General features: G+C 37.8%; 1 protein-coding gene and 1 non-coding gene across 8 annotated transcripts; one reads left to right on the top strand and one right to left on the bottom strand.

Moving 5' to 3' along the window:
* Positions 1–551: 551 nt before the first annotated feature.
* Positions 552–27516, top strand: C7H2orf42 (chromosome 7 C2orf42 homolog). Of its 7 annotated transcripts, none has more exons than XM_057743497.1 (10): positions 552–572; positions 6414–6724; positions 7252–8086; positions 8795–8905; positions 10648–10752; positions 12604–12708; positions 17275–17382; positions 18929–19029; positions 20379–20541; positions 26847–27516. In XM_057743497.1, the coding sequence occupies exons 3-10, from the start codon at positions 7264–7266 to the stop codon at positions 27053–27055; spliced, it is 1725 nt and encodes a 574-aa protein (XP_057599480.1). In that variant the 5' UTR covers positions 552–572; positions 6414–6724; positions 7252–7263; the 3' UTR covers positions 27056–27516. The 7 variants fall into 7 exon arrangements, with proteins under 7 accessions (XP_057599480.1, XP_057599484.1, XP_057599483.1 ...); XM_057743501.1 differs by lacking the exon at positions 552–572 and adding an exon at positions 578–629; XM_057743500.1 differs by lacking the exon at positions 552–572 and adding an exon at positions 662–732.
* On the bottom strand, positions 4261–4333 carry TRNAR-CCU (transfer RNA arginine (anticodon CCU)). Its single transcript has one exon. It is a non-coding gene; the product is annotated as a tRNA-Arg (tRNA).
* Positions 27517–27571: the final 55 nt, after the last annotated feature.

Raw genomic sequence — 27571 nt, forward strand, 5'->3', positions numbered from 1 at the left:
ACCAAAACTAGGTCATGCTGGAACTCAATTCCAACTCCTTATAAGGGAAAACGTTCAAGTAACATGTCAGAGTATAATTAAGGGAGAAAAAGATAACTTGATACAAACACACATGTGATAGAAACAGCGAATACTTTGGTGGACAAGAACCCCTCTTGACAAAACACTAAACCGCAGCCGACATCTGCTAATAATGTAGAAAATCTAAGATTTTTGCATCAATGCCCAATGGAACTCTGCTCAGAAATAGACTCGCTCAGGCCTGAAGCAGTCACGACCAGCCCTAGAGTTGTCTGTGCCTTCCAGTACCAGCAGGGTCAGCCAGAAGCACTCTAGCCTCAGCAAAAAACCTAAGCGGTACAGCAGCCAGGTAAGCACAGATTCCACCACCGGATTCCGCAGCAATTGATAGCCTCCTCCAGGAGGAGGAAACTACAACTCCCGTCAGACAACGCGAGCTGAGGTGGGCGGGCTCTCACCGCGCGTGGGCGGCTCTGACCAATAACGACTGTCGTTACAGCGAACAGTTTGGCCACATTTGTAAAAGGCCGCGGCAGGCGAAGAGAGAGGAGGTGAGGGCGGTCATCAGCGTGGGGGCCTGGAGCCGCAGGGTGGGGGGCGCAGGGAAGGTAAGGGGGCTGTGTTGACAGAAGGCGGGGGCGGCGACTGGACAAGGGCGTCGAGCCGGGAATCCCGGCGGATAGTGTTTCCCAAGAGCGGGGTGCCCGCCAGGTGATGCTTCTGCTTGGGCCTACTTAGGACCGGAAGTGAGCGGTCGCGTGGGGAGGATGCCGGGAAGCAGGTCCCGGGGTGGTGCGTCCGCGGCGCGGGCAGCGTCCCGGAAGCCAGGTGGGAGGTGCCGGTCCCGTAGGCCAGGTTACGGGGCTCTCGTCTGCATGGCACGGTGGCTTTTCTCCTCTATTCTGAGGCAGCGCAGGACGAATGGAAGCACCCTGAACCTGGAGTTGAGAGTCCTGGCTTCTAGTCCTGCCCCTTCCTCTCACTTGTGGTTTGACAAGGAATTAAGCAGATTCCAAACTCACGTTAGGTTATCTAAAGGCTGTGAGGGACGTTAATCGGATGACTGCTTTCTCGGTTTCTTCATCTCCGAGGTGGTAAAATAGTACCTACCTCACAGGAGCGTGGTGAGCGATACATGAGTAAATGCATGGGAAGGGCTTACTAGTACTCATCATTCTCTTCATTTAATATGCTTCATAAATATGAAACAGCATTCACCAAACTGTATATAGCTCTACAGCCACGTATATATAGTACAGGGCTGAAAACCCACCACTTGCGGAAGTGTTTGTGGGTTAGCTCTTCCAGCACCAGTCCCTTTACACCATCGAAGGAGGCTGTTTAGTAAACTTGCCACAAAGATGAGACCCTTAAGGCAGGATTCAAATACAGGTTTCAAATATAGGTTCTTTATGAAACCGCAACTCCTTCTCGGGTGGGACTCAGCTAAAACTGAGGTTGGGACTCGAACCCACCTGCACCTCAGATTGGGACTTGAACCCATGATCCCTGACTTAGAGGGAACTCAAACCCACTGTCTTTTGATTGAAACCGCTTGCAACTAAGCCTGTGTGCCACAACTACTGAGCCCACGCACTACAACTGCTTAAGCCTGTGTGCTGCAGCTACTGAAGCCCCTCGCCTAGAGCCCATGCTCCACAAGAGAAGCCACTGCACTGAGAAGCCCATGGGCCTCAATGAAGAATAGCCCTGCTCACCACAGCTAGAGAAAATCCACATGCAGCAACGAAGACCCAATGCAGAAAAAAAAATGAAAAATTGAAACCGCCCACCTAGCGTCAGGACTTACTGAAGCCCAGGTTCTTTCTTTTATATATATATATATTTGCAGCAGATGGGCTCCTTAGTTGCGCACGCAGGTTCCTTAGTTGTGGCATGCAATCTCTAAGTTGTGGCATGCATGTGGGATCTAATTCCCTGACCAGGGATCAAGCCCGGGCTCCCTGCATTGGTAGCGTGGAGTCTTTATTCCTGTGTCACCAGGGAAGCCCTGAAGCTCAGATTCTTTTGTTTCTTCTCGGAAAGAATTCAGCATGAGGCAAAGAGGCAGGCAAAAAGTGAGTTTATTAGCATGGGAGGCTTGTGAGAGATACAAGCTGGCCAGCAAGGGAGCACAGCCCCAAGAACAAAAAGGGCTATGTTTTTATTATCAATGAAAATGTGGGGAGGGGAGAAGACCACCTTCTTCCTCATTCTTAGGCAGATGTCAAGGTTTACATCATTAGTACCTCCTTTGACCCTGTCTGGTCTAACCGGGACAGTCATGGTGCTATTTAAATCATATCTATATTAGCAACAGGATTGGCATATTGTACTAAAATACAGTAATTCATCTCAGGTTTTGGTATAATGTCCCCTTTCAATTAGTTTTTTTCCCCTTTTACCAAATTCCTGTCTTGGCTACGTACAGAAATGGCGCTCCTCAAGGACCATTAATTCCCTGACCTCATGTAACAAGATTCAGACCCCATATCTATTGTCTTATGTTATAACTGTCAGGATTTGTGGCTTGAATGTGCCTGGCGCTTGGATGCACTTGGTTTTCCTTTAAGATAGTGTAGATTGTTGCTAGGTTACTGGATTCTTTTTCTTGAGTGGTCTTTAGCTTACAACAGTCTCCCAAACTCCCTTAAAATTCTCTTTTTGTCTTTAATCCCCTAGTGGGATTTCTAACCTAATTATCCTAGTCTATCCCTGTCATTTAGAAGTTGTGTTACTTGTCTATGTATGCTTTCAGTATAGAATCTGTAGTAAGTGATACTAGTACAATTTAAAATTCAAATCATATAGAACAGTGAAATGTACATCTCTCTCCCACTTTCTGTTTCCCAAGTCCCCAGTCACTTATTCTGAGGCAATATATTCTGTGTGTATTTCCTGTCTTTTCTTTTTTAAACCAAGAGTATCACATTATATACAAAGTACTATACTTTTTTTTTACTCCACAGTATATCTTGATATTTCTTCCTTATCAATACATATAGATTTCTCTTTAATGTTCTATAGTAGTGTGTTGTATGGTTACCCCATGATTTATTTAGTTAGCTCTTACACTATTTTTATTCTTCTGCAGTTATGGACAGCCTTGTATGGAGTACCCCTGTACATACTTTGTGTACACGTGAGACTAGAACTCATGAAATCTTAAAAGTGAAATTGCTAAGTCAAAGTGTGTTTTAAGTTTATTTACATCCCTTTAAAGATGATATTGCAGTTTACACTCCCACCAACAATGTGTAGTGCCTATTTCTGCACATCCTCATATGATAACATTTCTTTTTTGTCACTTTGCTGAAGCTTTGTTTTAATTTGCCTCTTGCTTATTATAAGGTTGAATTTTGGATGTTTAAAGTCATTTTTCTCTTTTCTTTTTCATAAGTTGTCTTTTCATGCCCTTTGCTCATTTCACTGGTGGGTTTGCTTCTTTTTTCTTATTGATTTATAAAAATTCTTATTTTAGGAAATTAGCCCTTTGTTATTTGCATTCTGAATATTTTCCCTTCATTTTTGATCACAGATTTATTGAAATATAAATCATGTAACATAAAATTCACCCTTTTAAAGTGTTACAATTCAGTGATTTTAGTATATTCACAGAGTTGTGCAATCTTTCATTACCCCAGAAAGAAACCTTACACTCATTAGCAGCCACTCCCAATTCCCCCTTTTCCGCCAGGCCTTGGCAACCACTCATCTTTCTGTCTCTGTGCATTTGCTTATTCTGGATATTTCATTTAAATGGAATCATACAATGTATGGCTTTTTATGTCTGGCTCCTTTCACTTAGCATAAGATATCAAGGCTCATTCATCCATACTGTAGCGGGTATCATAACTTTATTCCCTTTTATGGAATATGCAGTATTCCATTGTATGGATGGATATATCACATTTTATTTACCCATTCATCAGTGATGAACATATGAATTGATTCGACTTTCTGGCTTCTGAATACTACTACAATGAGCATCGTGTACAAATTTTTGTATATTTTCAATTCCCTTGGATATATACATATATGTATATATATTCTCTTGGGAGTCATATGGTAACTATAACATTTTGAGGAGTGATCAATTTTCCAAAGTGGGTGCATCATTTTACAGTGCCATCAACAATATATGAAGGGTCTAATTTTTCTATACCCTTGTTATTGTCTGTCTGTCTTTTTTTTTTTTTTTTTTTTTTTTGCCACACTGTGCAGCATGCAGGATCTTAGTTCCCCAACCAGGGATTGAACCTGTGCCCCCTGCGTTAGGAGCACAGAGTCTTAACCACTGGACCACCAGGGAAGTCCCCCTAGAAGTAGAACTTTTTTCTCCCAATAAAATTTATTTTGTACCCAATAAATTAAGAAAACAAGAAACAATGTTCAGAATCTTTTCTACTGAAATACTTGTATCTACGTACTAAGGTCAGTGTTTAGGATGTTCATTGCAGCATTGTTTAAAACTAAAAATTCACTGGTAGAACTGGTTAAACTTTGGTTTATTCGCACTATGGACTACTGTGCAGCTGCTAAAGATGGTGTTAAAGCAATTTGTGCTGACATGGGAAGAAGTCTATGGTAAAATGTTAAGAAGGCAAACTTCAGAACGAGTATAAATATAATTCAACTTTTCTAAAAACAAAAACCCACATCCTTACATATATTTATTTATCTATAAACATAAAGAAAAATAGCCTGATGAATATATGCCAGCCTGTTAACTGTATTTATTCTTGAAAAATGAGGATTTGGGGGGCATGTGGGGATAGTGGTAGTGATAAGAGTGGGGCATAAAAGTCTTTAGCTTTTTAGTCTGCTTTTGCATTATAATTTTGTAAGATGACCCTTTTACCTTTTAAAAATTTTTTCAATTTACATTTTTGAAAAGATAATAGATTTACAATTTATTTACAAAATAAACTATAACTGGCAAATAATTCCTCCCTTAATGAGCAAAGTGTTCTTTTTTCCACTTTCATGATAATGTGAAACTATCATTATCAGTATAATTTTAAAATTGGTTTATATATAAAACAGCCTGAAACTCAGAAGTTAAAAGACTTGGTCACAGAGATAATCGACTTTGGAACTACATTCTCTCATAAGAACCCATGTTTGGCTGAATGAGAATACCTACCAAAGAAGTTTATTGACCTAAGAAGGAAATGCTGTGTGAGCAGGCTAATGTCTCTAGGTCAGTGATTTTTAACAGGTGATTTTGTCCCCAGGAGTACAGTTAGCAATATCTGGGGACATTTTTGGTTCTTTTACAACTTGGTGTGGGGGGTGGGGCGTGTTGACTGCTATTGGCATCTGGTGGTGGAGACCCAGGATGCTACTAAACATCCTACGATGCATAGGATAGCCCCCCTCACAAAAAAGAGTTATCCAGCCCTCAATGTCTGTAGTGCCAAGGTGGACAAACCCTGCTATAAATCATATTTTACAAAGCTTTATTCACTCAGCAAATATTACAGTTGGGGGATTAGTTCATAGCACCAGTGAAAAGGTGGGCATTCTTAGACGTTTCTTATTTGTACTTTACAATCTGTTAATCAGTGGACTGTGGAAGATGTGAAGGGAGAGTCTTTTATCAAGACCATTCTTTGGGGTCAGGGAGCGAAAGCAAAGCTAACACCCTACTTCAAAATCACAAGCAGATTTACCTTTTTAAAAAAGCATTAAAAATATTAAACGTTCGTTAATAATATGCATGCTGATCTGATACCTGCAACTTACTTTGAAATGCATCAAAATATGGAAGGGATTGATAGATGGAGAAAGGGATGGATAGATAAGTAGTAAAGCAAATATGGTAAAATGTTAATTGTAGAATCTGGTGGATGGGTATGTCAAGGTTGACTGTATAATTCTATTTTTTTATATGTTTGAAAATTTTCATAATATTGGCGGGAAATCAAAAACAGAGATTCACATTCTTTTTAGCCGACACTGGGTTAGTGGAAACTGCATTGCTGATTTTGCTGGGTGGTCTCAGGCAAATTACTTAACTGTTTGATTTTCATCTGAAGAGCAATTGTTGTTTGGCTCAAAGGAGATACTAATATTGTGAGGTTAAAATGAAATAATGAATGTGAAAGCACTTTGAAAGGCATAAAGTGCTCTAAAAATGCAGTGCGTTACTCTTAGGAAGAATGAGTGTTCGACCAGTTATATACTATGGCTCTAGGTGTTCTTGACAACTCCCTGTGTAATGACGTTAGCACTGTTTTACCTTCTTGTGATTCAAAGTATAAAACAACCATTTCCATAACCATTTGTATCAAATATTTCTCAAATATTTGTGAAAGACTTAGATTCCTTTTCTAAGAGGAAAGAATCATTTTGTCTTTTTAAACATTTTTTTTCTATTTTACTTATAGACTGCCAAGATCTCCACTTAGGGCAGTGGGAATCTTCTTTGACTGTGGAACATTGGGCATGAGCTTTGCCATTGGCTGGCTGAGAAGGAGGAGGCAGAATGTCTGCATTGTTACACCACAGAGTTCAAACTTCAGAAGACTTTGAGTTAAGCAGTGTCATTTACTCTGCAGTTGAGTTAAGCAGTGTCTTTTACTCTGCAAATGATTGTGTCTTCGCCTGTCCTCTATGATCAGCGCAAAAAATGAAACACCTTTTAGGTCTTATGAGTTCAGGTTACACTGTTTTCTGGATGCTCTGGCAACTGATACAGGTAGGTTTTGTGGGGAATGGTGGAAGGGAAACAACTCATCTTTCCCATTCTCCAGTCCTTGCTCAAGTCAAATATCTCTGCATGTAAAGATTAGGTTAACTAGGAAATTCCCTGGCGGTCCAGTGGTTAGGACTCTGCGCTTTCACTGCCAAGGATCCCTCAAGCCACAGGCACAGCTGAGAAAAAAAAAGAAAAAAGAAAAAGAAAGATTAGGTTAACTAATCTAGGTTGTTGTATAGGACAGGATTGAATCTAGAGAAATGCTTCAGTTATTACATTAGGACTTAAAAAATATAGAGAGAGATGTGAAAGGCAAAGTTTCCTCCACTTTTATTTTGTTTGAGGATTTAACTGGATATTCTCTTTGAGGGTACAGTTTGAAAATAGTGGTTAGCTTCTTTACATTTTACTTCCTGTTCTAAATATCACAAGTGATTTTAATTCTGTGTGTGTGTGCGTGCGCGTGTGTGTGTGAGAGAGAGAGAGAGAATATATACTCATGCTGATGGGCTTATTGCCTTTTCTAGGACCTGTGAAAAATGGAACCAAATTCCCTAAGGACAAAAGTCCCAGCTTTCTTATCTGATTTGGGGAAGGCCACATTGAGGGGAATCAGAAAGTGTCCCCGATGTGGTACATACAATGGAACCCGGGGACTGAGCTGTAAGAACAAGACATGCGGAACCATATTCCGGTACGGCGCACGGAAGCAGCCTAGTGTTGAAGCTGTCAAAATCATAACAGGCTCGGATCTGCAAGTCTACTCAGTGCGGCAAAGAGACCGGGGCCCTGATTACCGATGCTTTGTGGAGCTAGGTGTTTCAGAGACAACCATCCAGACAGTAGATGGGACGATCATCACTCAGCTAAGCTCTGGACGGTGTTATGTCCCTTCATGCCTGAAAGCGGCCACCCAGGGTGTTGTGGAAAACCAGTGCCAGCACATCAAGCTGGCAGTGAACTGCCAGGCAGAGGCCACCCCTCTGACTCTAAAGAGCTCGGTCCTGAATGCAATGCAGGCCTCCCCCGAAACCAAGCAAACCATCTGGCAGTTGGCCACAGAACCCACAGGTCCCCTTGTACAGAGGATTACTAAAAACATTTTGGTGGTGAAATGCAAGGCAAGCCAGAAGCATAGTTTGGGGTATTTGCATACATCCTTTGTGCAAAAAATCAGTGCCAAAAGCTTGCCTGAGCGCCGTTTCTTCTGCTCCTGCCAGACTCTGAAATCACACAAGTCAAATGCCTCCAAGGATGAGGCGGTTCAGAGATGCATTCATTTCTTTGCTTGCATCTGTGCCTTTGCCAGTGATGAGACGTTGGCTCAGGAATTCTCAGACTTCCTAAATTTTGATTCCAGCGGTAGGTGGTATGTTTGACATAGTTACTTTGTTTTTCTAAAATGGCAATGAAAAAGTCCCACTGATGGCATTTGGAGATTGTCCTAGCAACCTTCAGAAGCAGTTGCTAGGTAAATCAAATGAAAAGCATTCTTCTCTTAATCCCAGTCAGCACACTTGCATAAAGATTGGTTGATTGGTTGAAATTAATGATCAAGAGACTTGGGCATTTTCATTGAAACAATGAATCTAGCAAAGTTAGCTTTGCTTTGATTTTTTTACTTTTTCACAGATGCCCTATGTTACTAAAAATGAAGAACAAACAAAAAATCCCTTTTATTTTGTCTTGCTTGCTTGTTTCTTATCTCTGAAGATGGGGAAAACTAGTACCTTGCTCAAAAGATCTTTAAAAGTTTCTACACCAAGCCTTATGTTGTTTTTAACATTTTTATCTTGTAGGTGCTTTTTATTTTCATTTCTGAACAGTCTTTAGTTGGCAGCAGCTCCCAACTTTTTAGTTTTACATTTCTCTGTAGAGTTTTTATCATGTTGATGGTCTATGAACAAAAACATATGTTTGGGAGAGTTCTTTAAAGGAACTGATTTTAAAGCAGGCAGTCACTCTATAATTTGTTTTGGGCATTTAGATTTTTAGAGATTGATTTTTTGCTAGATAGGGAAAAATTACTCTTGGGTAGTATTAATAATTCAGAAATTTGTTATATTTTAGGTCTTAAAGAGGTTATTGTGCCCCAGTTAGGTTGCCATTCAGAATCAACAGTATCAGCTTGTGAGTCTGCTGCCTCTAAGCCAAAGAAGAGAAAAAAGGAGGAAGTATCTGGTGAGAAGCTGTTTGGTTTGTTTGCTTGGTGGTGTTACCTTTAGAGATTGCTTTACTGTGTTTTATGTGTTTCATTGAATCTCAGCAAGTAGAAGAAATAATGTTGTTTTTGTTGTTGTTTCCTGAAAAGTTTTACCCTCATTGATGATTCTTTGTCAAGCTAAGAGTTGGTTCTATTGGCCAAGTGTAAGATCCAACCAAATTCCGCTTTTAGTTTGTTCATCCCTTAATCATTCAGACCATAATCTGCCTTAGGACAGTGTTATGAAGTTTTCATCGATAAATGTTTTTTTTTAAATTTGTGACAATGGTTAATTATACTTTCCATGGTAACTTAGGATTATAGTTTGTTATCTGCATTTTCAGCAGGTGGCACCATATATGTATTTTTTTCTTTTTTAATTCAAATATAGCAGTGTCAAAGGCTCATATAAATCAGTATGAAAATGCTGAAGTGTCCTAGTCGATAAGTATTAAAAGACCTAGGCACTAAACAAAAGGAAAGTATTACCTGGTCCGCACATGTGGACCAACTCCAAACTCACTAGTGAAGAGAGAAATGCAAACATTTTATAAATGCAAAATTAAAACAAGATGCTTAAAAAAAAACAAAAACAAAAAAACAAGATATTCTTGGGTGCCAAATTAGCAAAGATTTTTAAATGATGAGACCACAGGCAAAAGTGAAATCAGGGCTCCTCAGCATGGCTAGTGTAGTGTAAGTTGCTTTAATCATTTGTAAAAGTAGTTTGCAAGTATCTGTTTAGAACCTTAAAAAATGTTCCTCCCCTTAGAGGGAGTATTGCTGGAGGTGGGTCAGGTGGTCATGCAGTTTAGGTGCTGGGAAGTTGGAAAAAGATGGAGAAAAAAGTGACATGGTTATTTCTATATTTGTGAGAGATAATTCTGACAGCAATGTAAAGCAGAGATTTGTAGTTAATGTTTACTTATGGGTCTTTCCCCAGGAAAACTTGAAATTTAAAAAAAAAAATTTTTTTTTACCCTCTAACTCAGTAATCCCACTTCTAAATAATCTTTTTTAAGGAAATCATCTTTGGTACAAGAAAAGCATTTTGTCCAGAGATGCCCATTGTGTTGTTATTTATAATATTGAAAAATTAGAAACAACTAAGGGCCAACCAGTGGGGATAGTTAAATGACCCAAAATAGAATATCAGGCAGCCATTAAACATGACTGTAAAGAGTTTGGAGAAATGTTTAGATCACTCAGGTAGCCAGATAAAGCATAGAATGCTCAGTTCAATTTGAATTTCAGATAAACAATAAATAAATTTTAGGTACAAGTATTTCCCATGCAGTCTTTGAAATGTATTTATACTAAAAAATTATTTGTTTGAAGTTTAAAAAATTTTTTTTGCTAAATCTGGCAATCCTGGCATAATAACAGCTACTTAAAATCACAAAACCAGCAAAATAAACTATTTACAAAAAAGAAAATGGATGATAGTTCACCAGAAAATTAATAGTTATTATCTGAGAGGTGGGAGCAAAGGGTGAATTTTTTTCTTTCTTTCACTTCTAGTCCCCCCACCAACTTCCTGTAAAGAGTGTAAGACACTTTAAATGTTATATATAAAGGCTAATGCTAATTCCTTCTAGAAACTGAAGCTAACTTAGAAACTAGTAAAGACTTTTTATGTTTCAGACTTTTCAGAAATTAATATTGAATAAATTTATATTCTGCAGACATCTTATTAAACGCTATAATGATTTTGGTTTAGGTGCACAGACGAACAGTTCACTGCTGCCTCAAGATGCAGTGAGCACTAATCTAAGGAAAAGTGGCCTGAAAAAGCCTGTGGTTGCTTCTTCATTAAAAAGGCAAGGTAAGTTAAATGCCTATCAACAGAGGAATGGATAAAGAAGATGTGGTACATATATACAACGGAATATTACTCAGCCATAAAAAGGAACGAAATTGGGAATTTGTAGAGACATGGATGGACCTAGAGACTGTCATACAGAGTGAAGTGAGTCAGAAGGAGAAAAACATGTATCGTGTATTAACACATATACACGGAATATAGGAAAATGGTACAAATCAACAGGTTAGCTAGGCAGAAATAGAGTCACAGATGTAGAGAACAAACATATGGACACCAAGTGGGGAAAGCGGGGTCGGGGGGGAGGGGGGATGAATTGGGACATTGGAATTGCCATGTATACATTACTAATAAAAAAAATCAAATTATACACTTTAAGTATATGCAGTTTATTGTATGCCAATTGTATCTCAATAAAAGTTCTTAAAGAAAAAAAAAAAAAGGCAAGGTAAGTTTCCTTTCCCTAGGATAGGCTAAAGAGGAAAATCATCCTAAAGAAACCCAAAGCAGGGACTTCCCTGGCAGTCCAGTGGTTAAGACTCTGTGCTCCCAATGTAGGGGACATGGGTTCGATCCCTGGTTGGGGAACTAAGATGCCACATCCCGCATCCTGCATGCCGTGCAGGTGGCCAAAAAAAAAAAGAAGAAGAAGAAGCCCAAAGCAATATAATTACAAGAAATGTTGCATGTTGTCCCCCTGGATAAACACTAGCTGTCACTGAGGCCAAGATCTGTGCTGTCCCTTCCACTGGTCTCAAATCAGGCTCAAAACCAAATTGTCTTTTAAATAACAAATGCAACAGAAATTACTGACATGTTTTGGCAGCATGTATTTTGTAGAATATTTTCCTTTTGTTGCTTATTACTCACATGCAGTTGATATGGGGGGTTCAAAATTGAAGAAGAAACATATTTTACAATTATACAGTGATAAATATCTGTTGAGAAAGACAGTTATAGTCTGTTTGCCGCTGAAAACACCTAAAAGCAGTAGCAGGGCTGTCATTCTGAATTTAGGAGACAGAATGAACATAACTTATAAATTTATATGTATCACTTTTCTACTCAGAGTAGTTAAGCTTGTTTCTTAACTCTCATATAATATGGCTGGGTCATTAAAAATTAGACATCATCCATGCCCTCATACTCTGGTTTTGAAGACAAGACCAATATATAAATAGCAAATAGTACAAGACCAAATCTTAATTAACTAATTAATTAAGAACTTACATATTCCAAGAATAAATGTTTTTAGAAGGTCAGAAAGTAAGCAGATCACAAGTATCTGGTAGAAGATTTTAAACAAATTTTCATCACTTTGGTGCAAAAAAAAAAAATAGCTTTTAATCGAAATTATCACTATATGCATTTACCTATGAGAATGTTCATTTTAAATGGATAATAGTTTTGGCATCATTATCTCTTTATAAAAGAGGATGTATACTTCAGACATACGAAAACATTTCAGGAGAAGAAATACAATAGAATGGTAGGTCGGTGGGTATATAGACATATTAATTAGGAATAGGGCCAATTAATGGCTCTAAAACAGCTGGTATACAAGGCTATTCTTCAATTTGCAGTTTGATGTTAAAAGGCTGCAAACTCTCTGTGGTTAATAATCTTAAACCCATTAGTCTTTCAGAGGTTTCTATTTCTATTTTTTCATAGATGGATTATGTTTTTAAAAATCCTGCAATATTCCATTTCACTTAATATATCTACTTTCTTTGAATTTCAGCTTGTTGCTCTTTTATGTATAAACTTCTTAGGTTTTCCACACTTCAATTAACTGTTAAATTCTGTAAGAAAAGGTAAAAGTTAATGAAAAGTTTTGTTTTGTTTTTTTCCTAGCCTGTGGTCAGCTGTTAGATGAGGCACAAGTGACCTTATCCTTCCAAGACTGGCTGGCCAGTGTCACAGAACGCATCCATCAAACCATGCACTATCAGTTTGATGGTAAGTATTGGTCATCCAACTGGGCCATTGCTGAAAGTGGGAGAAATTAAAGTAATTGTGTTATAGTTCTACTCTGTTTTGATAGAAAAAGTAATTGGGCCTAGAGTACATGGGCCACAAGAAAGTAGAAATCTAAATGAAATAAAGGAATAATCACATAATTAAAATGCAGGACCAGCAAAATGAATTTAGAGACAGAAGAGAAAAACCACAGCAAATAAGTAAAGGTAGAGAGCCCTGGTCTTGGTGTGTGCATGGGTGTGTACTTGGTGAGGGAGATACCAAAGCCTTAGAAGATTATTCTAACCCTCAAACTTAAAGCAAGGGAGGAAAGCTTCCCTGGTAGCACAGTGGTTAAGAATCCGCCTGCCAAGGCAGGGGACACGAGTTCGAGCCCTGATCTGGGAAGATTCCCACATGCCGTGGAGCAACTAAGCCCGTGTGCCACAACTACTGAGCCTGCGCTCTAGAGCCTGCGAGCCACAACTAATGAGCCCATGCTCCGCAACTACTGAAGCCCGTTAGCCTAGAGCCCATGCTCCGCAACAAGAGAAGCCACTGCACTAAAGCCTGAGCACCACAACAAAGAGTAGCCCTGCTTTCTGTAACTACAGAAAGCCCACGCGCAGTCAACGAAGACCCAATGCAGCCAATAAATAAAAATAAATTAATTAAGTAAAATAAATAAATAAATAAAGCAAGGGAGGAAAAAGTTTAGAAAAAATCTGAACATGTGAGACCAAGATAGTTATATAAAATGACACAGACATGCTAAGGAAGATTGGAGAACACAAGCTAGATTTGGGTTGATCGTGATAGCCTCATAGAACCTCAGCAATTTCAGAGGTGGACCATTCCAGTCAGGCCTTGCCCATTGCCTTAAAAGCATCCCTGATGGATGGTTTTCCAGGTTTAGTGCAGTGATGAGCAGCTCACTGCTTTTTGAGGCAGCTCATAACATTGTTGGACAGTGAGAACTGTGAGGAAGGTCTTCCTCATACTAAGTGGAAATGTTTGCTGATAATACTCCCTGTTGGTTCTAGTTCTGCGTTCTACTCACATGGAATAAGTCTGTTTCTGTTTTCAAATAACAGTCCCTACCACTGCATACACCCATTGCTCTGCCTGACAGGTCTTCTCTTTTCCAAGTGATACATCTCAGGTCTTCAGACACTCCTCATGGCATATTTACAAACCTCACATCATTTTGATGTTTTTGCTGAATTTGTTGAAGTTTATGAATATCATTTTAAAAATAAAGCACCCCAAACTGAATAGTAGCCCAACAGCAGACACTCAGTAGGAGGAGACGAGTTTTGAAGGATTAGAGGAGTTTTGGCTTCATGGTGAACAAAGGGACAAAAATGGAGGTGTTGAAATACATGCTTAGTTGTATTTATATTAACTCAGAATAAATAAAACTTCAGAAATTACTTTTTAGAAAAACAAAATAAGCTAGGGAAGGTTAAAGAGAGAGTCTATGTTTTTCTTTTCTTTTAAAAATTTATTTATAAGGACTTCCCTGGTGGCACAGTGGTTAAGAATCCGCCTACCAATGCAGGGGACGTGGGTTCAATCCCTGGGCAGGGAAGATCCCACGTGCTGCGGAGTAACTAAGCCCATGTGCCACAACTTCTGAGCCTATGCTCTAGAGCCTGAGAACCACAACTACTGAGCCCATGAGCCACAACTACTGAAGCCCATGTGCCTAGAGCCTGTGCTCCACAACAAGAAAAGCCATGGCACTGAGAATCCTGCTCACTACAACAAAGAGTAGCCCTCTCTCACCACAACTAGAGAAAGCCCGTGCGCAGCAACGAAGACCCAACACAGCCATAAATAAATAAATAATAAATCTTTTAAAAAGTATTTATTTATATATTGTTTGAAATAATAATAAATAGCTACTAACCCACCTCCCGGAACTTAAAATAAAACATTGACAGTAATGTAAGCTATAAACTGTGGTCCTTTTTCATCCCATTGCTTGTACCATCACCCCCACTTACCGTCTCCATTACTACCACTTTTGTCATAGTCACCATCAACTCTCTCATGGACTGAGATTCTGTGTCTTTTACGAGGGCTTTTCAAGGTTAATTTACCTAAACCCTAGCATCCCATCAGCTGAGTTGTGGTGAGTTAGCAGTTTTAGAGTTGTAATGATCTCTGCATGTAGCCCATAATCTAATTTCAAGATGAAAGATTTTGAAATCCTTTCTGTAGTGACTTCTCTAAACTGGCCAGATATTAATATTTTAGTGGCTCAAAAGCAGTGACAGTTTTGTCATTGACATTCTGCATTCAGTTAAGTAGGTAAAATCAATTGAAAGAATATAAAACCTTAATATGAAATTCTGGAAAACCTTTTATTTTCATTTTTCTTGGCTTGATCTTAATTTCAAAAAGGCATCTGAACTGTCTTTTAAGAACTACTCTTTAAGTTGTATCCAGGCATGTGGAAGTTACAAGTTAATCCACGTGGTTCTGGATGTTTTCCATCTGTTGGAGCTTGCCCCTTGGGCAGAGTTTTAAGGAAAACTCTGAATTCTTTCAGCCTCTCCCCTGAACACTCTTTTGACTTTTGTTGACCTAGTGTGTTGCAAGTTTTTAAAAGAGGTTTGATAAGTATTTTAAAACAGTTTGCCTGTCTTCAGATCAGAGAGAAGACTGATGCTTATTGGATAAATTGTCCTAACTTTGCAGTCTCCGGCCTTCACAGTCCTGACCATTTGAGAGCATGAATGCAAACAGCAAGTGCCTAGGATAGTCAGCAGGAGTGAATCAAGTTTACCTTCACAACTCAGCCTCAATGTCCCCATCTCATCTCAGGTCCTCTTTAAAGTCTGTGCTATGGCAGTGTTTACAAAATTGGGGAGTTGAAAAGTTATCTTTGGTAGATGACAAGAGTCTGCTGTAATTGCAAGGGATCAGGAGTAGGGAAGGTGACAGTGTTTGACTCATAAAGGTCAAGCAGTCTTCTTTTTGCCTCTGTATAAAGAAATCTCAGTGGTATTTTTAGTTATTGCTACATATCAGTTCCATTTCTTCCACCTTTCCCTACATACCAGAAAGCCCACTGAGTTTCTTTTTTTGTTTGTTTTTGTTTTAAGGAGAACTTTTTTTTAAAGATTTATTTTATTGTTTATTTTTATTTTTGGCTGCGTTGGGTCTTTGTTTCTGTGCATGGGCTTTCTCTAGTTGTGGAGAGCAGGGGCTACTCTTTGTTGCGGTGCACAGGCTTCTCAGTGTGGTGGCTTCTCTTGTTGCAGAGCATGGACTCTAGGTGAGTGGGCTTCAGTAGTTGTGGCACATGGGCTCATTAGTTGTGGCTCACAGGCTGTAGAGCACAGGCTCAGTAGTTGTAGTGCACAGGCTTAGTTGCTTCACGGCATGTGGGATCTTCCTGGCCCAGGGCTTGAATCCATGTCTCCTGCATTGGCAGGCGGATTCTTAACCACTGCACTACCAGGGAAGCCCCTGACTGGCTTCTTTTTTGTTTGTTGTTGTTGGTGGTGGTTTTTTTTGACTTCCTTTACTTTTTTTTTCTTTAAGAACTTTCATTGAGATACAATTGACATACAGTAAACTGCATATATTTAAAGTGTATAATTTGATTTTTTTTTCTTATTAGTAATGTATATATGGCAATCCTGATCTCCCAATTCATTCCCCCCCAACCCCCCCACCCCTGCTTTCCCCACTTGGTGTCCATATGTTTGTTCTCTACATCTGGGTCTCTGTTTCTGCTTTGCAGACCGGTTGATTTGTATCATTTTTCTATATTCCACGTGTCTGTGTTAATATACGATATTTGTTTTTCTTTCTGACTCACTTTACTCTGTATGACAGTCTCTAGGTCCATCCATGTCTCTACAAATGTCCCAGTTTCATTGCTTTTTACAGCTGAGTAATATTCCATTGTATGTACCACATCTTCTTTATCCATTCATCTGTTGATGGACATTTAGGTTGCTTCCATGTCCTGGCTATTGTAAATAGTGCTGCAACGAATATTGGAGTGCATGTGTTGTTTTTGTTTTTGTTTTGTTTTTTTAATTAATTAATTACTTTAATTTATTTATTGGCTGCATTGGGTCTTCGTTGCTGCACACGGGCTTTCTCTAGTTGCTGCGAGCGGGGGCTACTCTTCATTGTGGTGCGCAGACTCCTCATTGTAGTGGCTTCTCTTGTTGTAGAGCACGGGTCCTAGGCACGTGGGCTTCAATAGTTGTGGCACATGGGCTCAGTAATTGTGGCTCACGGGCTCTAGAGCACAGGCTCAATAGTTGTGGCACACGGGCTTAGTTGCTCCGTGGCATGTGGAATCTTCCCAGGGCAGGGCTCGAACCCATGTCCCCTGCATTGGCAGGCGGATTCTTAACCACTGCACCACCTAGGAAGTCCACATGTGTCTTTTTGAATTATGGTGTTCTCTGGGTATATGCCCAGTAGTGGGATTGCTGGGTCATATGGTAACTCTATTTTTAGTTTTTCAAGGAACCTCCATACTATTCTCCATCCCCCACTGGTTTCTTTAAGTGAGTTTCTTCTTATTTCCTGTAGGCAAACCAGAGCCACTGGTGTTCCACATTCCTCAGTCCTTTTTTGATGCCCTCCAACAGAGAATATCCATAGGAAGTGCAAAAAAACGGCTTCCCAACTCTACCACAGGTATGGGATTTTTCCTCAGGAGTAGCAATAGATGTCTTGACCTTAGAGAATTATGTTTGGGAAAAACTGTGTGAAATTTTCATGATTAGGACTTCTAGTTACATGCTCAAGAGCGTGAAGCCTTCGCCCATCAGCTCTTAGAATAATGATCACACTCTTCAAAGGCCCCATGCTTATTCTAGTAAGAGTTGATGGAAAGATTCAGAAAGCACCATCTTGGTCAAAGAATCATCAGTGAAATAAAATGAAGGTGCCCACCAAGAAGCTGGGTATTTTCTAGATATGAACCAATTTCAACAAAAGAATTGCAGGCTCCCGTTGTTATTTGGGCTGGCTTCTTGGAAGCATATTATAGTATGTCTCAAAAACTAAAACTTGTTTTCCATGATTCCCAATTTTTGATGAAGGGACATTCTATTTTTAGAGTGATTCTCAGGCTTGGGACATTTTATAATTTCAGTGTTCTGATACTTATTTCTTGATTTTTATATAATGTCTTTCTACTAGAGATCTCAAGATACCTTTTAGGTAGTATAAGGAAATAAGAGAGAGAGAAGGAGGAAGAAATGATTGCTCAGGGGCAAATAGCCCAAGAGTGCCTACAGCTAGAAACCAGAGTTGTTTCTTCAGTAAATTGTTATTTGATGATATTATAGGGACTGAAGTGTAGTTTGTTTTTGTTTTTGTTTTGCCACATTGTGCGGCATGCGGGATCCTAGTTCCCTGACCAGGGATTGAATCCGTGCCTCTGCAGTGGAATCGCAGAGTCCTAACCACTGGACTGCCAGGGAATTCCCAGCACTGAAGTTGAATCCTGTCTTTGAATAGTGCAAGCTGTGAATCACTCTGTTTAGGGCCACATAAAAATATCTGTCTTTACACCTTTTCTATCTGACTTTTTGAGACAGTATTGATTCTTCCAGTTTAAACTTTAGGCTTGGAATTTCCTGGCAAAAACAAAAACAAAAACACTTTAGGTCTAATACATTAATTTTAATCCATTCCTTAGATGTTTTTAGGCCCTTCAGTTTATAATCCAGGAAGCAGGGCAATAGATTGGCAACCATGTGAGCAGGGTTAAACTCCAGGTAGTTATTTTAAGGACTGTGATTTGACCTCTGACATATCTAAAGTTTTAAGAGGCCGTTTTATAATCGAGCCCTCTATGTGTAGGCTTACCAAACAAAGAAACAAGTTTCCAAGGTGCCAAAAATAAGTAGTATCTCAAAGAAGCATCAGAGACTTTTATAGCAGAAATCCCTATCATTTGATTAATCACATTTCTGCCAAAACCCTATTATAGATTTGCTTCTAGAATTCCTTTTCTAGGGAATTTCTTGGCAGTCCAGTGGTTATGACTCTGCACTTCCACTGCCAGGGCTAGGTTCTATCCCTGGTGGGTATATATAATACCTTTTTTAGAGGGCTGAGATTCTATAAGGCAGCAATATCACTTCTCTGAACTCTCTAGAAACTGGATAACAGATTCAATGATAGAGCATGTTAGTTTTCGGTAGTCTAATTTTTCCCCTTTATCATCTTGAAGCTTTTGTTCGCAAAGATGCCTTGCCACTGGGAACCTTTTCCAAGTATACCTGGCATATCACGAATATCCTGCAAGTAAAACAAATCTTAGATACCCCAGAGGTAAGAGTTTATTTCTACAATAGTGGGAGGGCAGAGAGGGGAAGAAAGGGAAGCAAGTGCCCGAAGTATGTTTGCACCAGCTTCTTGAGTTATGGCCACCAAAGAGAATTCCTTTTTTTCATACTAAGGGATTATTCAGAAATATTCATGGCTTTATTGTTCCAACTGTGATTTTAATAGGTATTCCCTGTTGCTTGAGGATGTATCTTAAATTGGAGTATCCTTTTTTCTTTGCCTTTGGGATCAGAAAACAGGGATGCTTTTTCTTTTAAGTTAAATAATGATCTTCTACTAGTTATGGTGAGCCCTAGATTAACTGGCAGGCAGCTAGAAAGTATATATATGATTTTAGATGTTATACTATTTATGAAGTCAGTAGGTCCAGCACAATTCAGTGTTCCTCTCCAAACTGCACTTTAGTTCTCATTAGAGAATTGATTCTTAATTAGTTTGTGTTCTTTTTCACAGGGGCAATATTAGACTTTTTTAAACATTCTGTTCAAGCAGATTCTAAAAATTTGAGAATTTTCCCTTCCTATGATAATGGAATATTGTGGAAAATTCAGCATTATGTGATTTAATACATTAAGATTAGCTTAATTGCAAGGCATCATTATGTTTAGAAAAATAATAAATTGTTTGGTAGCTATAGAACTTACACGTGAACCCTAGGAAAGGCCTATGTTAGCACTAAAGACACTTGAGGAACTTCTTTAGATGCAGGATGTTGCGGAAACAACTTCTAGCCTGAAACAGATGGTGTACAGGCAGGTACTGAAGCAACCCAGAGCGAAGTCAAGTCATTGAGCTTCTGTCTGTTGCGCATTACTTACCGATATCACCCCATTCAATCCCACAACCATGCATAGACTGTATTTTGCAGATATGAAACAGGCTATGAGAAGCTCAGCCTGCTGTTCAGTGGCAAAGACAAAATTCAGTTCAAGCGCTGTCTGGCTTAGCCCCAAGGATAGTAGAAGCACACAGGATATGAGGTCAACTGTCGGTGGTATTGGTAGAGTTTTTAGGAGAAGATTGCTGCTAGCAGAGCAGTAAGGGAAGAAATAAAACAGATTTTAGAGCAGGTCTATGCTAGTAGTGGTCATGTAGCCATGAAGGTATTAGGCATTCAGTTCAGTATGGTTTGGCAGGCGTTCAAATTAGAGTTACAGAGAAAAAAGGAAAGGCAGAATTGTTGAAAAATTTACTTGAAAATACAAGGGGACGTTTTAGTTAATTTGAGTGTACTTAATAGGAAAGAATGAATAAAATCTATTGTCATCCAATGTTTTTCTACTTTGAAAGTTTTTCCTTTCTCACCTTTTTTTTGGTATTGTCTCCATATCCAGATGCCTTTGGAAATCACCCGGAGTTTTATCCAGAACCGGGATGGGACTTATGAGCTGTTTAAATGCCCTAAAGTAGAAGTAGAGAGCATAGCAGAAACCTATGGTCGTATAGAAAAGCAACCAGTGCTGCGACCCTTGGAACTAAAAACTTTTCTCAAAGTTGGTAAGTTTGGTGATTTCAATAGCACACCTCCTTTTGAGGGTCACCTGTGTGTATTACGCTGTCCTGGACTTTGGGTCTTGACCTTAAACAAAGAAGACACATTCATATATTTTGTAAAGGCAGTCATGGGATAAGGTGTTTATTTCATTCTAGCCAGTGCTTTTAAAATAAAATTAGAGAAGTAATACCTGTTCATTATACAGAAATCATAGATTTCATTATAGAGTATAAAAGAGAAAAATAAAAACCACCTGTAATCCCACCCACCATAGATGACATCACCATTAAGATTTTGGTGTATACACGTTCAGATTTTATTTCTGTGCATGAAAAGAGTTTCTAAAACTTGGGATCATATCTCAACTGCTTTTTTCACTTAAAAATATATCATGAACAGTTTTCCATGTCTGTCTTCAACATTATTTTTTAAACTTTTTTATTATTATAAAACATATGTAATATAAAACTTAACATTTTAACCATTTATAAACATAAGGTTTTCTGGCATTAAGTACTTTTGCATTGTTGTGCAACCATTACCACCATCCGTCTCTAGAACTTTTTCATTTTCCTCAACTGAAACTGTACCTGTTAAATACTAACTCCACATTCCTGACTTACCTCAGCCCTGGTTACCATTCTACTTTCTGACTGTGTGAATTTGACTACTTAAATTAGAATCATACAACCTTTGTCCTTTTGTGACTGGCTTATTTCACTTAGCATAACGTCTTCAAGGTTCATTCACGTTGTAGCATGTATCAAATTTTCTTTCTGTTCTAAGGCTGAAAAATATTTCATTATATGTATATACAGCATTTTGTGTATCCATTCATCTGTCTGGATACTTAGATTTCTTCTACCTTTGGCTGTTGTGAATACAACATTTTCAAACAGCTGCATAAAATTCTTTCATTAAGTTATCTCATCCTAATCAATCCTGAATTTAAATTGTTTCAGACATTTTGCTGTTATACACAATGCTTCCTTTTATAATTAACTTCCTTTTAGACAAACCTTTTATAGCCTTATTTCCTAACATATTTAGAATATTCTTTGGGATAAATTCTTTTTTTTTTTTTAATTTTAATTTTTTTAATTTATTTGATATTTTTTGGGGGGTACACCAAGTTCAATCATCTGTTTTTATACACATATCCCCATATTTCCTCCCTCCCTCAACTCCCCCCCTCTTTGGGATAAATTCTTAAAAGTTAAATTGGAGGGTCAAAGGTTATGTACATTTTTAGGACTTGTTTTTGTCACATTGCCCTCCAGAAAGACTGCAATATTTCTACAGTTTCTCCTGCTAGCTATATCTGAAAGAGTTTCTCTTTTTTTAACCTTTGTTGATTTGATAGGCTAAAAATGTTCTATCATTCTTTTAATTTGCATTACCCTCAAATATTAATGAGAGCAAACTTTTCATATTAGTCATTTGTATTCGATGAATTGCTTTTTCTTTGTCTATTTTTAACTGGAGTATAATAATTTAATAATAATGGCAACTATAACAAGTAGCACTTAATGAGCACCTACTCTGTGCCAGCTGTTATTTTAAGTGCTTTACATAGATTAATTCATTTAATGCTCATCAACTCACTGAGAGGTAGATTCTGTGATCCCCATTTACAGATGAATAAACTGAGGTGAAGATAGGTGCAGTAACCTGCCCAGAGTTACACAGCTAGTAAAGTGGTGGAGCTGGTCTTCAACGCTGGGCAGTTTTAGACTCCAGAGCCTTCACTCCTAGCCATCCAACACTCACCTGTCTTTCCACTGACTAGGCTATAAGCACTTTCAGGGCAGTGAACTATATCACGGAGAAATTTTGAATTTATATTTATTTTGTCAAGTTCTTGTGAAATATATTTTTGGCTGCTTTTGTGAATAAGATGTTTATCATGTCTAACTTGTTGCTGCCAATGTATGGAAAGCTCTTGATTTTGGTATAATTACTATCAAATTGTCCCCTTTAATGAATTCCTAGTAGTGATGATAGTTGTTTACCTGTTGGTTTCTGGAAGATCAATTATATTACTTGAAAAATAATGATAATTTTGTTTCTTATCAAATGTTTATATCAGGTTTTTTTCTTGTTAAATTAGCTACATCTTCAAGAGCAATGATGAATAAGCTAGCAGCTGTGATTTTCATTTTACAATAGTAAAATGATCATTTTTACTATAGTACAAACTCCTCCAGCGTAGCATCTTCCAACTCTGTCTTGAAGAAGAGATAGTGATAAGTATTCTGTGAAAAGAGCATTCCATAATCTGATGAGTTTGAGAAATGCTACATGCTGTATTTCTTTGTTTCTAAAACCCTTAACTGCAGGATGTTCAGTGGATTTTGTAATAACTTCTTTTGCTAGGAAAAGAAACTTTACCACATGAAAAGTTCCCTGGTTTTAAGATACACTCAGATCTCAGAAAATGTTACAATTGGAGTAGGAAGGCAAGTAGGGACTAGTGTCTTAGAATATAATGTCTCTCTCTTAGAAACTCATCCTACAAATTTGCATATTAAAAAGATCCTGAAATAAAAATACCTCTTGAACTTTAACTTAAGTTTTACCCAATTTATTTGACCAGTGCACACTTTTCAGGGGAATACCATTGGCATTTCATAGAATATTTTTCTGGGAAAAGCTGCTCTGTGTTTCACTATTATTGTTGCTTTCAGGTAAAATTTTTTTATTGTAACCATATATATTCTTAGTTTATTAAATATTTTTATTAGGAGCTAGAATTGATTTTTTTAATGTAGTTTTTAAAATTATTTTTATTTATTTATTTGTTATTTTGGCCTTGCTACACGTCTTGTGGGAGTTCCCCAACCCGGGATTGAACCTGGGCTACAGCAGTGAAAGCACCAAATCCTAACTACTAGACCACCAGGGAACTCCCTAGAATTAAATTTTTTGAAATACGTTTAATTTTACCATCTTTTGAGAAACCTCAAAAGATAAACTCTTTTGACCCAAGTATATTTACAATATGAATTTTATGAATAAATTTCTAATATTGAAGTAATCTTGCATTTCTGGAATAAATCCTATGTGGTCTTTTTTCTTTTACTATATGTATGTAGATTCTGTTTGCTAAAACTTTATTTAGGATTTTTTTTATTATCTGTTCATAAGTATTAACTGCCTACAGTTTCTTTTTTGGAGGCTATCTTTTTGGGTTCTGGTAATAGTTATATAGAAAATGATTTTAGAAAGCTTTGGATCAAATTAAATAGCTAGGAGGCATACATTGAGAGGTTGGGATTGACATATACACACTACTGTATATAAAATTGATAATAACCTATTGTATAGCACAGGGAACTCTACTCATTACTCTATAATGACCTATATGGGAACAGAATCTAAAAATGAGTGGATAGTATAAGTGAATCACTTCACTGTACACCTGAAACTAACACAACATTGTTAATCAACTATTATTTATATTCCAATATAACTATTTTATCCAATATACAATAAAAAGTTAAAAAGAGTGGATATATGTATATGTATAACTGATTCACTTCGCTGTACAGCAGAAACTAACATTGTAAATCAACTATACTCCAATAAAAATTAATTTTAAAAAATAGCTTAGGAAATATCTGTTCCTTGAATGTTTGAGTTTATTTTCTTGGACCTAACCTTTACTTGCAGGCAGTTCTCTAAAAACTTGTTTAGTTTCTTCTGATTTATATTTGTATTCTTTATCCCCTCTTGAGTCAATTTTAATCATTCATTTTTTGCCCAAATTCTCCTATTTTCATCCAAGATTTATTTTATTTTTTAAAATAAAGTTATTTTTATTTGTTGGCTGTGTTGGGTCTTCACTGCTGTACGCAGGCTTTCTCTAGTTGCGGTGAGCGAGGGCTACTCTTTGTTGCGGTGTGCAGGATTGGCTTCTCATTGTGGTGGCTTCTCTTATTGTGGAGTATGGGCTCTAGGCGCACGGGCTTCATTAGTTGTAGCTCGTAGGCTGTAGAGCACAGGCTCAGTAGTTGTGGCGCGTGGGCTTACTTGCTTCACGACATGTGGGATCTTCTCGGACCAGGGCTCAAACCCCTGCATTGGCAGGCGGATTCTTAACCACTGTGCTGCCAGGGAAGCCCCCATCCAAGGTTTAAATTGTGTACATTTTGATAAATTTGGGTATAGAGGATAATCACATAACTTTTATTTTTATTATTTTTTAATCACATAACTTTTAAAATCTGTCTGTAGTTATATGCTCCACCAGAATTTTCTTTTTCAAATAACTGGCTCTTGTATTTATTTGTTGTTGTAAACATCTGTTTTAAACTATTTTCTGCTTTTGTCTGTAAAAATTTCCCCTAACTCTTTAAAAAATTTTTTTCTAACATTTTCTTGAATTATTTTCTTTTTATACCTTTTGGAATTATCAGTTAATTTTTAAAATTCATGTTTGATAATAAGAACATTTAAGGTTCTTCTTCTTATTAATATCTAAATAGTCTACAATCATAGTTTAGTTTCTCTGCGTCCCCAGTACTTTGTATTTAAAATTTCCAATTGGTTGAGGCTTTTGATTTTTATATTCTTAGGTATCAATTTCTACTTTTATCATTTGGAGGTCAGAAGATGTGCCTTTTCAATTTCTATTTTTTTTGAAATTTAAAAATATTTTCTCACTAACCTAATGTATGATATGAATTTGTGCTAGCAAAGATATTATTTATCCAATATAAAGTCTTGTATAGCTCTAAGACATAAAACCTAGATTATAGAGTTGTGATACAATTTCCTACAAGAGTTATGTTTCTCTAAATGTCTTCTCATATTGCAAAAAGCCTTTAAGTATTGTAATGCAGTGTTTTTGGTACAAAAGAGTTATTAACAGATATCAATGTAAATATATTCTCTTAGTCCATTTGGGCTGCTATAACAGAATACCATGAACTGGGTGGCTTATAAACAACAGAAATTTATTTCTCACAGTTCTTCAGGGAGGGAAATCCAAGATCAAGGCACTGACAATTTGATGTCTGGTGAGGGTCTGCTTCCTGTCTCAAAGACGACCATAGCAGTCTTCTCTCTGTGTCCTCACATTACAGAAAGGGCAAGGATGTCTCTGGGGTCTAAAATAAAGGCACTCATCTCATTCATCATGGCTCTGCCCTAATGATGTAATCACCTCCCAAAGGCCCCACCTCCAAGTACTATCACATTGGGGATTAGGTTTTCAATTTATGAATTTTAGGAGGATACAAAATTTGCCAGAAATTTTGGGAGAATATAGATTCAGTGTATAGCAATACTTTATCAATGCGAAAATAACTTTTGCCCTAAATTCTTCTTTGTTCACTATTATACTAGTGACACCAGCTTTTGTTTTACATTTTTCTGTTTGCCATCCTTTTGACACTTTGTTCTTGTTGTATCTCTTACCAATATTATATGGTTGGTTTTGATTTTTCTCCAATTTTAATAGTTTATCCTTATTATAATTGATAGAGTTGGTCTTCTGTCCTTTTTCTTTTTTCTGTTTTTTGCTAAATGGACTGTTTTCTATGCTTGTCTCCATAGTTTTGAAGGTGATAACTATATGCTTATTTTAATCCTGCTAGTATTTTATATTTTTTCAAAAGCATTCTTTAACCTGTTTTTCACATTTAAATCTTTGATCTTCTGGACTTTATTTTGATGTAAGTTATGAGGTAAGATTCTGCCACCTTTTATTTTCTTCCAGATAATTATGTAGTTGATGCACACCATTTGTTATAAGAAACACTTGTATCTCTTTTATTAATGGAAAATGCCATTTTTACCTTATCTTAAATTCCTGTTCTTCTTGTATCCATTTTGGATCTGTTTTGTTCTTTTAATCTGCCTAGACATATGCCAGTAATACACTCTTTTGGTTTTTATGGATTTGTAATATGTTTTAGAACCATATAGATTTTAATTGTTTCTTTCTGGTTTCCTTGAAACGACCTTTTCTTGCTAGTTTCCCTTTTAATCTCATCCAGCTGTCTTTTCTTCTTAGTCTGGGCTCTCCTTATGATTCTTTTGGCCCTGTTTTCATAAAGCCTGGGTCTTATTTTGAGGATGCCAGACAGTTCTCTGAAATTTTGTTTTGGATAGATACAGCAGTAATCACTTTCCCATCCCTTGATTCTTCTTGTTGCCCCCCCCCCCTTTTTTCCTCATCAGTTTTTTTTTTTAACTTCTTTTTAATTTCCTTTTAAAATGTGTGAACAGAGTAAGATCTGTCCAGACTCAATTTTATTTTGGAATTGTACTGTTCAAATCTTTTTTCTTTTTCTGTCTTCAGGCAACACTTCCCCAGATCAAAAGGAGCCAACACCTTTCATTATCGAGTGGATTCCAGATATTCTTCCCCAATCCAAGATTGGCGAGCTGAGGATCAAGTTTGAGTATGGTCACCACCGCAATGGGCACGTGGCAGAGTACCAAGACCAGCGGCCCCCCCTGGACCAGCCCTTGGAACTGGCCCCTCTGACCACCATCACTTTCCCTTGAGGCAAAACAAGTCTGCTGCTGCTAAATTTGCACATCCCCACCCTCTGACAACTTTAAATACTAGTTAGGCACTTAGACAGCTCCGTTCCTTAGTGAACCACTCTTTGCTAAGATGAATTTTCTCAATGCATTCAAGTGGATTCTGTTGAAGAAAAACTCTTCTTGTAAATAACTCTTTTGGTGCTGCGGTGTATAGTCTTCATTATAAATTGGGTGGCATTCCTGGCTAGAGTTTTTAAAGGAACAAAAAGAAAACTAGCCCAGTTACCTTCTTGAAGGACTCACCTTTAGAGTTTGTTTCAACCTTTTCCTAATTCTCTAAGAAGTTAGCAGCACTCCACCTTACACCAACAGTGTTGGAAAGTTAATAATACCCTGGTTAGGGCAGAATGTTGAAGATTATCCTGGCAGAGTTCCACTCATTCCCTTTTATTCTCTTCTCAAATAAAGCACAGTGTCACTAGTTTTTCCAAATTATATCTCATGTTGGCCTAATTATAAAATTATAAACCTTTT

Source organism: Hippopotamus amphibius, chromosome 7, assembly GCF_030028045.1.
Source record: "Hippopotamus amphibius kiboko isolate mHipAmp2 chromosome 7, mHipAmp2.hap2, whole genome shotgun sequence".
In the NCBI taxonomy this organism is placed as follows: Eukaryota; Metazoa; Chordata; class Mammalia; order Artiodactyla; family Hippopotamidae; genus Hippopotamus; species Hippopotamus amphibius.

Excerpts from the sequence above, each read along its gene's own strand:
- C7H2orf42 (XM_057743497.1), top strand. The coding sequence starts at position 7,264 with ATGGAACCAAATTCCCTAAGGACAAAAGTCCCAGCTTTCTTATCTGAT. Across the intron at positions 10,753-12,603 it reads TTCTTCATTAAAAAGGCAAG|CCTGTGGTCAGCTGTTAGAT; the intron begins GTAAGTTAAATG and ends TTTTTTTCCTAG. Across the intron at positions 20,542-26,846 it reads AAAAACTTTTCTCAAAGTTG|GCAACACTTCCCCAGATCAA; the intron begins GTAAGTTTGGTG and ends TTCTGTCTTCAG.